General features: G+C 39.5%; 1 protein-coding gene across 11 annotated transcripts in view; it reads right to left on the bottom strand.

Moving 5' to 3' along the window:
- Positions 1-14,530, bottom strand: part of ST3GAL3 (ST3 beta-galactoside alpha-2,3-sialyltransferase 3) — a 189,897-nt gene that overhangs the window by 119,470 nt on the left and 55,897 nt on the right. For all 11 annotated transcript variants that reach the window (XM_032118294.1, XM_032118291.1, XM_032118298.1 and 8 more), the window contains one exon: positions 10,546-10,588. In XM_032118294.1, coding sequence (XP_031974185.1) covers positions 10,546-10,588 — 43 coding nt within the window. The remainder of the gene's footprint in view (positions 1-10,545; positions 10,589-14,530) is intronic.

The following is a 14,530-nucleotide window of genomic DNA, read 5'->3' as shown; positions in this document are numbered from 1 at the left end:
TTTGCTTCAAAGAGCAGCTGTTTGTCTGAAAAGGCTGCCCAACCAACATTCAAACTGCCACAGGTAAGCACCATGAGTCAGAGAACTCAAAGTTTGTCTCAAAGACAAAGTCCCAATTAATAGGACTGTCCTTCTTCTTGTATCACCATAATTTAACTGAACACCAGCCCTAGATCAGGTTATTCATGGCTCTGAGAGAGAGAGCAGTGTTTTTTTCCGAATTGTTTGGTGAACAAGCTAAAGGAGAGCTCCAAGGCTGAACCATAAAATAGGTTTCCCTTTTTAACAGGACAAATCCTATCCTCTCCTCCTTGTTAATTCATCAAAATAGCAACACTTCACAAAATCACCTGAGCAAAGCTCCATGATGTTAAAACACAGCTTTGACTCCTATACAGATCAGAGTCCCTGACTCAAACAGTCCAGTGACACAACCACCTTTGGGAATTTCTGCCTTCAATGATGTAAAAAAAGGGTCACTAAAAAAGAGGATGAAAGGGGACAGGAGGAAGGCACCAAACATTTTGCAGCTGTACAGGACACAGCTCACAGTTTTGAGGTCTTCAAGGTTAACTCCTTTAAGGAACCAGGGGAAGATATTTCTAAGTAGGAATCAAAAGGTCTGAAATCAACCAGAATTATACAAACACATTCAATATGGAAATTTAAAACACTGTTTGTTGGCTTTTCAGTTTATTCTTTGATGAGCTGGAACATATTGCACGGCAGACAAGGCAGAAACAGCACATATATGATCTCAGTTTTCTGTCCTGTCCCTCCCTTTGTGGTCCTGATTCTCATTTCTTAGAGCAGGAGTGGGGCTGCAAGCTAGTGTTAGCAGTAGCATTTCTGCCTGTTTTCATTTCTGCTGTGAACAGGGAGAGAATCACATCAGCTTCTGTGTAATGTTAGAGTAAAAAGTATTTAATTAAAATTAATTTAACTGCTTGGTTTTCTCAAAAGCAAATAGAGAAAATCTCATCTCAGCCTCATAATTTAGTTCAAACATCCAAAACCTCAAAAACATCTTACAGCAACAACTGCTACATGACTCCTTCGCCAGCATGTCACATCAGACAGAGCTGACATTAACCTTCCTGCTGCAAAGTAGCCTTCATCATGTTTTGTTTATTGCAATGGGCATCACACACCATCACCTGTCCCACCAGTCCTAGTCAGGTCTGGGGTCCTTTGGAGTACTTCTCCAGTGCAGATTCCTGAAGGAAACAGCATATCCTAAATTTATCAACCTAATCAAAACTTACCTTGTCCTTCAGTCCTAGAACAACTAAAATAAAGAGGTCTTTACTCATCAAAACTTACTACCAGGTTTTCAGTCTTAAGACTGGGAATGGAACAAGTAAAATAAGATACCCCTTGGATTACATTTAACAGGGTTCCTTCAGTCTCCTTCATTCCTCTCCTCTGCTAGATAGTTCTCAAGCACAGCAACAAGGTTTCTTCCATTCTTGCAGCAAAATGAAATATTGTTTTCTTACATAACAGATGCTAATCACAGCTGTTAAAAGTATGCCTTGGTTTTATTGCCCTTCCTCAGCACGCAAGAAGACTGTATGTGTTTGTTCTACTAAACTCTTTCCTGCCTTGATGACTTACTACATATTCTTAAAATTTATGTGTGGCAATCTTAGCAGAATGAGGCAGACAGCAAAGCTTTGATGTCTCTGGTCACATTATAGCAATGCAGCAGACAAAATTAGAGGCAGACTGAGTAGACTAAGTTGTCTCTTCCCATATGCTCCATTTACAAAACCTCCTCAGAGCCAGCTTATAAACTAAGGGCTGACAACTGAGCTGTGTCTGGATACCTGTTGGGGTTTTAGTTTAGTCTTAGTTTTTTTCCTGTTAAAGGAATTTTCTCCCATATGCATGTTGCTAGGGGACAAATAGCTGTACTTAAGAAAGACAAAAAGGGGGGTGGGGCGGGCCTGGCTACTCCTTTGTCTACACCTGCGTGTGGGGTCAGTTCGCTCTCAGCGTCTGGAGAGAGAAGCTGCAAAGAAAAGAGCTGCTGGTTCCTTTTTTTCGGCCGTTTTTCTTTCTGCTGGAAACAACGCCGGGATCCCAAAAACCGCTTTTCCTGCCCTGCTGGAGGCCGGGCTGTGGCCGCCCTGCCCCGCTGCTGCTTTGAGCTTTCGCTGCGTTGTAGCCCTGCTCGCCCTGCCTGCCTGGACCTCCGGGGGGTTCCCCTTTTGGATACATCTCGTCTGCCACCCGGAATTGGTGTTCGTCCCTGCCGTTCCAGCCTGCTGTTCCTGAGAGTCCAGGATCAGCTGCCCAGGGGTTTGTGAAGCCTTTGTTCCATCCTTTCCCGGGATCCCAGGGCACCGGTGCCGCGTGCTCCCCGAGCTCGCTCCGGAGCGCCCCCTGCAGCCGCGGGGGAACCATCGCACCTGCCCTGCTCACCGGGAGCCGCCAGCGCCCCTGCCGGCTGCGAGCGGAACTGCACCCGAGGGGAAAGGGCCCGACAGCCGAGAGGGCTGGGACTGGGTTTGTGTTTGCTGTTACTGCCAGAGTTGTTGTTGTTTTGTTTGACTGGTTATATATATATATATAGAGAGAGAGAGAGAGAGTAAAGAACTGTTATTCCTATTTCCCACATCTTTGCCTAAAGGCCCTTGATTTCAAAATTATAATAACTCAGAGGGAAAGGGGTTATATCTGCCACTTCAAGGGAGGCTTCTGCCTTCCTTAGCAGACACCTGTCTTTCAGAACCAAGACAATACCATAGCAAGTGTGTTCTTCAGAGTAAGTGACAAGGTTCAGAGGCAGGCTTGATAAACAGTATAATGTTCACCTCCTGGAATACACTTGATTTCCATTCAGTCTTCTGATGGGGGTTCCATACAACATTTTCAAGAGCACACAAAGAGGAAGTAGGTTTCTCTTTGGAGGTGGAACATTACTGCAAGAAGGACCAGGCAGGCACAGAAGAGTTGATGCTTGGTGGTCACACACACACCTTCAGGATTTTCAAGAGAGAAAGCTCTTGCATCAGTTTAAGGATAAGCTCACAACAGCTTTGATTCAATGCAGGCAATAACAAATCACCTGCTTCCAATGTGTGCTGGTGCTTTGTTTTTTATGACCAAGATCAAGAATAAAATGATGAACACCAGCGTTTTAACATAAACTTCTATCAAAACCCATGATTCCACAGAACATCTAGCAGTATTTCTAATCTCTTTAACTGAAGTTTTGGGAATAATCAATGCTTAGTTAGCCCAATTCATTCAATTTTTATAAGTTATTCAGGGAGCAGGAAGGTCTTTGTAGGAGGATATTCAGTAACAAGAAGCATTACAACCTCACCAGTGCAGAAGCTGGCCAAAACTGAAGTAATTTGTCTCTGAGTTTTAGAACAGATTTCTGAAGGAAGAATATGAAGTGTGGCTTTTAATGTGCCCTTCTCTCAAGAGGACAAAGCAACACAAGGACCCCCATGCCATTTATGAGCTATTAGAGATTCCCTGAATGGGGGTCTTGCTACTAAAGCCAATTCAGCCTTCTGTGAATGCAACAACTGTAAAAGTTTTGCTCAAACAACAGCAGTAGAACAACAATAGTGGAAATTGTTACTAGTTGTAACCATATCCACTCCCGGAAAACAAATAAATAAACATTTAATTAGGTTAATTTTACTGTGGTGAAGAACTACAAGCAAAGTAAGCATTCCACCTTACACTTACAGAGGAGGAAAAAGAACTGAGATTTCCCAGTTTTGTGCAACTAGTCTGGCTGATTAGAAGAACACAAAATGTAAAAACTTAGTCCTAAAATGAGCACATCAAAAAAGAAATCAATCTCACACATAGCAGGCACCTTCATGGATATCCACATGAAGAGCAAGCCCATCTCAAAAAAAGGATTCTTTTTTTAATAAGCACAGTAACTGGAACTATAGGTATTACTTATTTTTTCTCTGTGAAAACTCATATTGGCAAATATGTGACTGTTCTCAGAATCAAAAATGGGTTGAAAAGCTTATGAGTCATTCCCTTTTGCTTTTAAAATACTTGTACTTCAACTTTCTGCCAAGGATATGGAGAACCCCTAGTGTGTGAAGATTTATTAATAATGTCTAGTAGCCCAAAAAGCCCTTTGCTACTTCTTCAGAAATTCTTTTAAGAATCTTGTCCAGACATACCAATTCTAAAGCACATAAACTTAGGTATCTACTCCTTGATATTTTGTTGTTGATATTAAGGAGAGAATTTTTTTCTATCATCCAACCAGAACAAAACTCCGCATTTACTGCACACTTCTACCTTTCTATAAATACCTTATCACTGCCTCCCCTTACATTCTTGACAGAACTATTTTTCCATGAACATTTCTTTCTTATGAAATGGAACTTTTGGGGCAAACTGTATAAATCTGCTCTAAACAATGCCCAGCCATTCATATTTCTTGCTTTACGTGCTTTTCCCACATGGTTTGGTTCATAATTACTTCCAGCTTCAGGAAACTCGCCCTTTTAGAGGCACCAAACATAAGTTTTTGACTTTGTTTGCACTTAACAAATCAAGCAATGAATCAATTCTATCTAAGCTGCCAGCGATTCTGAATGCTATGGTCTTTTATCTTCTTCTTCATCAACTGAAACTGTGTCTAACACAGAAATCCCAAAGTTACATAATAAAGACTCCCATGAGAAATCCTTACCAGAATGCCAAAAGACCAAAATTGAAAACAAACTGAAATGAACTATGAAGAGCAAAACAAAAACAGGGATGGCAGTTACATCCCACCCAAATGTGGGAGAGGTTTGATGGATGAACAACAAACAGCCAGGTAACTGAATTGCTATAAATAGCTCAGGTTAATTTTCTTAAATATTTCAAGTGCTCAATCAGTACAGAATGGAAGAGATTGGGTAGAAGGAGAAGAATTAAAAGTCTGAAATGAAAGAGAAGTAAATAACCAATTGCCAGGAAAATACCAGTATGCTAAGCCTTGAAATAATGTTTCAGAAAAAGCATCAGGGCACTCTTGCATGCGATGGCCAGAATCCTTTAATGTAGCACATGAGAGACAGTCTTGGCTATGCAGGACAGGACATCATTGGGACTTCTCACTTCTTTTCTTTTGTCCCTTGTTCAGGATTGCAGGAATACAAAAAGACAAATTGAAAAAAAAACCCAGTGCAGAAAGAAATCCCACAGCACCAGGCATGGGGAAACTCCAGCATTCCAACACGTTTACTGCTTATTTTTTCAGTGTTCAATGGCAAAGTACCACACAAAGACACAAACAGTTTCAAAGCAACCTCCCAGCCTAGAAAGAAAATGAGGGGAAGGGGCTCTGTTTCAGTTCTTCATTATTAAAGCTCTGAAGTAAAGACGTTTCAACAAACATAAGTAACCCAATCTGTGTGTTTCTCTAGCCCAAACTCCCTCCATTTTTATGGTCTTTTCAAAGTCTAGATCAAGTTTCATTTGAGTTTGCAGGGTGAAGGTTGTTATTTCTGGCTTTCCCACCCCCCCCAAGACTCAATTTCTTTGTCTTTTCTTTTTAACACAAAGTTGAAATCATCATGAATATTCACAAAAACTTTGTTGCACCTCCCAAATCTATTTTATAATAATGAAGAAATACGTAAATACACAACATCACAAGATGTCTAGCAAAATGCAAAGCCCACTGGAAAAAAATATTCCTCCTTTTAGTTAAGTCCTGCCTAAAGATTCCTAAAGTACATGATATAAAATATATACCAATATAAAATATGTACCATATAGTTAACAGAGTGTACTTGTACAATATGTTAGTATCATGTTATTGTGATCAACCATAGTGATCTTACAGCCATTTTTGTAATTGAGAGGGGCAACAATTTTTTGTTTTCCTATTTCTACCTTGAAAGAAAATTTTAAGACCCACTGTTTTGTTTAAGTGCAGAAAGATTCCATGAAACTCAAGTGTATCTTCTAACATTTGTTAAACTTTATGAGGGAGTGGTTCTTCCCCAAAGTCAAACCCTGGGAAGCTTTTCCCATCATTCATCAGCTGAGATTTTGACATCCAAGGTTTTCAACTGACTATGGCAGAAGGTGAAAAGATCTACCAAGTTCCTACGAGGAGCTTTTCTCTGGCTGTTGTTTAGAAGCATCAAATCCCCAATATAACTGAAGTTATGCTGAAGTCCCTTTGAAAGTAGATTCTGAAGGATGAGTTTGAAACAGGGGCAGAAGCAGTCATTAGCTTCCTTCTCACTGAGGAAATGGCACACCAGCAGAGCAGGAAGGAAAGCTGGCACAGAAGCAGCACTGTGCAACCGAGAAGCCCCCAAATCATTTGGATTATTACAAGAAAGGAACTTTCCATATGCTCAACACAAGTGAATCTCCACTTGTAAACTGCCAAGGCAGACTCAAAGCAATCACTTAGGTGACTAAACCAAGCATTCAAAGAGTACTAAGTGACAGAAGCATGACCATGCAACCTTCAGCTTGGCCCACTTAATAAGCATTAAATACAGTCTATAACTAATTCCACGTTCATATGCTGATCCTTCTTTGGAAATCTCATTTAATTCAATGCAAACATAGATTCTGCTCAGGGAATGATTCAGAATTTGTAGTGAATGAGACTCTTGTTTCTAAGACCTGGCTAGCCTCAAAGAACTACTACAGTATAAATATTTAATAATAACAAAAGCATGCAACTTGTTGCCAAGCACAGATGTTATAAAGTGACTGCAAATCTTGGCATTTGGTGGCACCTAGTAATCCACTGGCTGAGTCACTAATGTGATTGATAGCCTTAAGTTGTTCAGGAACTTTTGCCCCCCAAGAATTAAAATCTGTGAATTGTATCATATTTTTTGTATAAGTGCTTTTCTCTACACAACCAGCAAATGTCGGATATTATCCTTAGAGGTTTTTAAAAGGCTCCTGCTGCTTGGGAAAACTCTTTAGCAGGGAGATGCAACTGGCCTGTTTCTATATTTAGGGCATATTTTGTTTGGATATTCTAATTCTGGTAATGATGTTATGGTTGGTGCAAACATAACTAAAAGATAAACTCCTCTTGGAACAGATCTTTTTCACTAACCTGGTCCTGAGGAGACTTATGTCTTGTTTTGACTAAGGGAACAACTCATTCATAAACTGCATGGCCTACGGACATCCTCAGCTTTCCATTCACCCCGTATGTCATTAACAATCCCCACCTGGATACCATCCTGCCCTTTAAAAGCTGTTAGATTTTCAAAAGAAGAGCTATCCTAGTCACAGGCACCAAAAAGGAAGCATCTTCCATCTTAATATTCTCCTTTCCAGCAAGACTAGTCAAGACCTGTCATTTCCATGAAGAATCCATACAGTATCTTTAAAAGTGGCCATCCCCTTACAGCTGAGATTCTTGTCCGTATCAGCCTCCCTAATTACAGAAAGGCATTTATCAGACATACAGCTCCCACAGAAAACACTATTCACGTGCTTCTGACACAATTCCTTCCAAAGTGAACAAATCTGATTTCATTACCATTTCCATGAATTCAGAGAGAACAAAACCATTACATTCCTGTAACCACAGCAGACTGTACTATATCTGAACAACATGCCCTGGACATCTGCAGGGTAGAGGACATTAAAGTAGCAATGCATGAAAAAACTAAAGATGCAAAGGCAAATGGACACATTACTACTTATTTACGTCAAATGCTTTCCTTTGTATGACATTTAAAATGCAAGTCAGGGCAGTTAAGTTTTAATGCAGATCTACCTTTGTTGAAAATGTTGAGTCTTCCGGGCCATTAGTTTCAATGACATCAACTGACACAGCCAGCAACAGGTTTTGAGCAAACGAAAGATTAAGAAAAAAAATCTGAAGAAAACTAATTGTTGCCCTAAGTGCTTCAAGTCACACAAGATTCTCACATGCTGTCAATTAAGTGAACCCTATAAAGTTATGATCTATGGCAAGATTCCACCAGAACGATTATATCACAACGACAGACATAATTCAATTATTCCTGCCAATAAAGTCATCAGTGCAGAACATATTAGTGCTTTCAACTCTAAGCAATTTTTTTTAAACCAGAAAGTGTTTCTATGATGGCACCATCTTGACTGAGTCACAGACAGTATTTTTAACCACTAAGTTCCATTGAATTCAGTCTGTACTTAGAAATTTGGTACCCTGACCACAAAAGGTGAACTTGTAGAATGGTAGCAAAGTCCTCTAGACTATCAGCCATTTTTCTTTCAAAATTTATTTCATATATTTTATGGTATTTTCAGCCATTTTCTGTCTTCCTTGCTATCAAAAAAAAAAACCCAAACCAAACAAAAACAAACCAACCAACACCAAACAAACAACAAAAAAAACCAAAAAAAAACCAAAACCAACAAAAACACACACCAAAAAAAACCAAACAAAAAAAAACCACAAAAAACAAAAAACAAACAAAAAAAAAAACCAAGCCAGAATAATTTGGACCCGCAGTGAGCTCTGCAGGTCATCAGTTCTATTCTCAAAGCAGGATCAGCTTTAATTCTACAGAAGAAACAAATAAACAACAATGAAAACTAAAAAACAACCAAATAAAACCTAAAAAAGCTGCAGTTAAAAAAAAAATTATTTCACCTACATACTGTACTTACTTTCTTTTTTCCTTAAGTTAACTTACAGTACTTATTTTAAGCATGCTGATTTTGTTACAAGTCTTTCTAGAAGCTAACTTTAGGACTTTGGAAAATAAACATGCATATTTAGAGAACTATATAAATATATTTTTTAAGTAGTTAACAAAATCTTTCTTTAATCAAACTAATGAAGAGTTTTTATCATGGGGAGGTTTTAAGAAAATAAATCCGTGTTCTGGAAGCCCTCCAGCAAGTAAAAACCTCACTTCGCCTCATACTGAAGAATAAGAAAAAACAGACCATGCTTTGGAGAGCTGTAATCAAATAGGTAAGTCAGCAAAGAAAAAAGAATGGAACAGAGGCTTGAGGGGAAGGAAGACTCAATGGGATTTGCTAAAAGCAAAATGAAAAGGACACTGCATGCAGAAGGAGAAGGAAGAGCAAGACTGAAGCAGTGGTTTGGACACAGCACGAACTGGGATGCCAACTGTGTGTGGACAGTCACCAGGCGTGTTCAATAAATTGGACATTACAAAATACACAAAAATAGCCTGGAAAAAAACAATCAGTCTGGTTAAAAACGTTAAAAAATTTTTTCCCTCTCCAACACCCAGACATTCACTCAACCGTTACTTACCCACTTCACAATTTTGGATTAAATCTCTTTGCTTTGACTTCTGCATGCATAAATTGAAGGTAATGTATCATGTGAATCTCATCCCACAGTGTTGTATGGGTACACACACTATTGTCTCTAATTCACTACAATGTCCCAACACAAAAAATTCAACAAAGAAAATGGGTAACTCTGCCACCAGCATGGGTTCCAGACAGCATGCAACAAAAACTGCATAGAACACTACATTGAATGAGACCAGAAAGAAACCTTGAGTTATTCACGCAGTCAACGCTATCCTTCCTGACCACAGAAAAAGATACAGAGCCTTTGGAGGAAAGTAAACAAATAAATAATCAACATTCCTTCTTTCTCATACACATTCTACTACTTTTTGCCATATGTTACTATAACTGAGTTTATGTACCCAGCTGCTTCTGCAAAAGAAGCTCGTACCTAGAGACTTTCTCATCTTCTGCAAGCAGCAGTTCCCAGCACACCTGGGAGGATTTTATTCCATTATGGAAGCTCACAGGTTGCTCATCATCACTAAAGTGAATTGTTTCACCCGATAGGTACAATGAAATTTTCAAAACATTAAGAATGGGGTTTATATTGACATGACATATTGTGCAGGGGAGGTATTCTCAAAGCCATGAGATTGTGCCCTTTTAAGTAGAAGGCTTTTGATAGTGTTTTTTCTCGCAACACCAAAATTCCGTCAGGTTGCTGACCCCAGAAACAGGGTCGCTACTGACCCCTAGTGTTCAGCAATTCAGGCTCAATTCGACTGACTTAAGGCAAAAAGCACGAGGAGCATCTTCATCCTTCAGCTCTACATCATCCTTCTGGCACAGCAAGTGGTCCCCTTGTGCTGAGCTTCTTTCCACTCTATTTTATCAATAAAAATAGTACTATCAATTTTTGAAGAAACAAGTAGAAAGGAAATATAAACTCCTAAGCATCCCAGCAAATTGTAGATTCACATTCTTTCTGCTTTCACACCTTTAATTCATTTTTCATTTGAAAGATTAAGAGAAGGATATCTAGAGCAGACTGACAGTCATGGCTTCAAGTGGGTATTTATAGTCTCTTGATCAGTTATTAAGGAATTAATGACAGGGAACCACAATCCAAGCTGGCCTGCAAAGCCTAGTGCAAGGAAAGGAGTTGTAATTGCCAGGCTGCTGCAGGACTTGGCTGTCCCAGGTAGAAGTGTGGAGTCCAGTGTGCCAGCTGCCCAGGTGACATAAAAGTTGCTTACAACAGAAAGCTGTAACTACAGAAATTAAGAAGAATCCTACTGTTCTACTTACAATTTTGAGTCCAGGTTCAGGAGAAAGCCCAGTTTGTCATATTCTGGAAAACAAAAGCAAAGGACACAGTATCATAAAAACTGCAAGTGTCTCCTCTGCAAAAGGCACCAAAACCAAACAGCAGCAACTCCTTATAGCAGCTGTAAATACAGATTATTGTTATTTCAAGGTATTTCTAAATTAACATTTCTCAATCTCCAGGAAATACCAGAGCAAGAGAACACATAGGTAATCATTAATTTAGAAATCACTAGAATTAATCAAGCTATTCAGAGCCATAAAAAGGAAGCATTACTGAAACCACTTATGCAGTGATAAACAAAGCTTTCCTGCTTGCTGTACAAATAATTTTGCCACTAAACTGTATGACAAACATTCCTCCTAAGTTCTGATGTGTAGAGCTCTGAAATTTTTCTTCATTCCTTGTCTATTCCAACCCACAACTTCATAATCAAGCAGCTCTTCTTCAAGAGAAATTGACTCACGGTGGCAAAAATGCTTCAAGTTCAGGTGCTGTTGTTCAATAGGAAACTGCAAAGTCAGTTTATGTGACAAACAAGGGAGAGCTACAGAAACAAAGCTATCACTCAGAACATCTGTAACTCCTGTATAAAGTAAGCTTTTTATTCAGCCTCTCTGAATATGTTGTGATCTTGTAAATCAAACACTTGATACAAAAAAAGAAAGCTAGAATTCATACGAGATATACAAGAAAAAGGTGAGCTGGGTTAAGCTCAGGGGCCTCCTCACACTGAGGATCCCTGGGTCTCACTGCTATACAATAAAAAAATAAAATAATACAACAGAGAAGTAGAAGATAACCCAATCAGAGATTAAAAGAAAAATTAAAAACAAAAATGAAAAAGAAGAAAAAAATTCTCATAAGCTTTTAGAAAGAGCTCATTGGAAATACAAGATTACTTTACTCATGAGACACTCCTAGAATTTCTGGTGCAGTAGTTTACCTCAGAAGATCACAAGCTTTTCACACTCTCATTTACCGGCAGAACAGGAAAGCCTAAACACGTACCTCAGACACAATGATTGCACCAGATAGGTCAATGTAAACTGTGCCATTGGTTTCAATCCCATTAAGATTTAATTCCTGGGCTAAGGGAAGTATTCTATTTGACATCACTTAGGTAACAGAAGCTGCAGAACACGTGCACACAAGTATTGGCACATACTGTCTGTTCCCTGCCAGCACCCGAGTGCCACCCACCATCCCCATTCCACCTGTGCATCTCTCCTCCACTTTCCACATACTGACAGTTCTGTTTCCCCCATGTGCTGCTTTCCTCACAATTTGTTCCCAGTTTATTCCTCCTACAATGAATTATGTCCTGTACAACCTCACCTCCTCTGTCTGTAGGATTGTGCATAGGAAAGTATCCATTCTGGAAAAAGAAACATGCCTTCAATTTTTATTAACCCTTCTGATTCCCAAAACCAACATCTGTACTGAGCAAACAGCAACGAAGATTATTGTTTTTTTAAATCATTCTTTTTGTTAAGACCCATCTGTCATCAGTCTTATTTCATTCAAACCAACATTCCCTTCTTCCCAACAGGAGATACAAAAAGAGGAAATGCAATAAGAGATGTATCACCTCATAACTACAACAACATCCTCGACTTTCTACTAACTCAGCACTTTACAGCCAAAGCATGAGAACACAGACATGAGCTAAACTCTAAGGACAGACCTCTATTGCAACATTTCACAAGATTTACCTTCTCTTTGTCACAAGTGTTTCACCTCCCCCAGGTTTAAAGTTTTGATGTTCACTGATCATTACTGACAGAGACATAAAGTAATTTTGTGAAATTATATGTCAACTACCTTGCAACAGGAGCTTTCAAAAAAAAAAAAAAAAAAGTATTACAAAACAAAAAACCATTTCTGGTTTCAAACCAGAAGCACAGGTGAGTTCTTGATTTTCAGTAGGGTGTAACTACGGTTTCAGGCTGTAACATCAGACCAGAAGCATCTACACCCCTTCCTCTCGCTGGCAGGTACTGCCAGGCAGAGAAATGCTGCTCTCACCATGGGCCATCTCACACTCACTGGCACTTTTGGAAGTCAGCATTACTTTTAGCTTGGAAATGAATCTCTATCACATGCTGCTCCCCCAGGAAAGACACTAGGAGTCTCTAAAATTACAGATTCAAAGTTACCTTCCTTTTTAGTTAAAATCAGAGTCTTGTTACAGTCTTCCAGTGTCATTTAGCTGTATCATGATGAATACAGGGGCCAAAAGTCAGCTCACATGCTGGCTGGAAGCAGCCTGGATTCACAAAAGACAGATAAAGCCCCAAATACCTGAAGAAAGCCAAACACACAGAGCCAAGCTGCAGTAAAAAGTAATCCTTGTCCAGAGTTACATATTTATATTAAAACAAGATGAAAAACAGACCCACTGAATCAAAGTACAACTGAATGAATCTAAAACGCTGTTTGGTCAGGGTGTGAGGATTACAGGAGAGGGACCGAGATGATCACACAGCTCAAGAAAGGGGCAAACCCATTCCTACCCTTTCCTACATTGAAAATAGAGGTGTCAATAGCCTGCCTTGGCACTCACGACACCTCTCTGTGCCCTTACAGTTTGCTTTCTCCTCCCATCATCTTAGTTTGAAGCCTTACCAAGTTAACCACTTGATATACAGAAATATTTCTCCTCTTTTTCATGCTGTGAGATAAACAAGTGCTGGAACATTAGAGAAAACAGAACAAAATAGTTAGAGAGAACAAGGTAAAAAGACTCCAGTTTCTCCACCAAAAACTAGCTTGGACCAGCTGGCCATGTTAACTGTGGTTTGATGCTGGCTTCCACAAACATCATCATGATGACACTCCCCCAACACCCCAATCATTAGGGTGTCTCTGCACTGAAGGACAATGCAGAGCCACCAACAGGTACAGTCCTGGAGAACTCCCTTCACATTTAAGCATGTTGGTAGGTCTGATCCAGCCCAGGCCATGTCCAACCCACCAATTTCCAGACAAGACACATCTATGGCTGTGTGGCACAGGATCTATTTTTAAAGCAAAAAATGAGTAAAGGTAATAAAGAATTTAGTTTGCATCCACTGGAAGAACATAATGGAATAATCTGAACAAGGCTTTATGTTATCAGCCCACAAAAGACTGAAAGGCCCATGAACGATAAAAGGGCCATTATTAAAAGGGCACAAGGCAATCTAAAGATCACACTCACCTATGCTAAGGAGCTACCGATCTCAGATGACAATGTGGTACAGCAGTGCACAGAAATGAACAAACATGGGAAATGAAGTTTCATTGTGCCCCATAAGAACAAGAGGTCATCTTAGGTCAAAAACAAAATGCAGTTCTACACTTCCAGGAAGATCAGAACTGAATAAGAATCTAAGAACTGACAACAATTTCATAATAAAGCATGTAATTGGGATTACATGAACAGAAATAGAGCCAAGCATAGCAATTTCTATAAATTATGCAAATCCTGTGCCAAATTCAACGTTGGCATTAGCATGGAAATTTCTCCGAAGAATCCAACAGAAATCCAGCTACCAGGCTGCAAGTGAGAGATGCATTGTCTCATGTCTGTAAACTCCATGCAGACCACCCAGGAAGCCATAAAGCCCAGTGCACAGTATCTAGCAAGTATTCAAGTTGTCTTTTGCATCTGCAGCCAATATAGCTATATAGAAGTAAAATGGGCAAAATTTCCCCCTTATGCTTATAATCTGAAATCAACAATCCAGGAATTAACTTGGCATAGTGGTTTTATCCTTTCAAACTACCCATAACAAATTTCACTGATACTTGAGTACTAACCTTTTTAGCAGCCAGCGACTTAGAAATACAGTACAAATAACTTTGCCCGCAAAAATAGAAAATTCAACTTTTTTTTAAAGACAGGCTATATGCAGTTCTAGTTCTGTGTTTAACTGGTAATTCCAAGTACAGGAGGGAAGATAGAAGATCCAATTTCGCTAT

The sequence above is a fragment of the Corvus moneduloides genome, chromosome 9 (genome assembly GCF_009650955.1).
Source record: "Corvus moneduloides isolate bCorMon1 chromosome 9, bCorMon1.pri, whole genome shotgun sequence".
Classification (NCBI taxonomy): Eukaryota; Metazoa; Chordata; class Aves; order Passeriformes; family Corvidae; genus Corvus; species Corvus moneduloides.
This window is presented reverse-complemented; position numbering and strand designations above follow the sequence as displayed.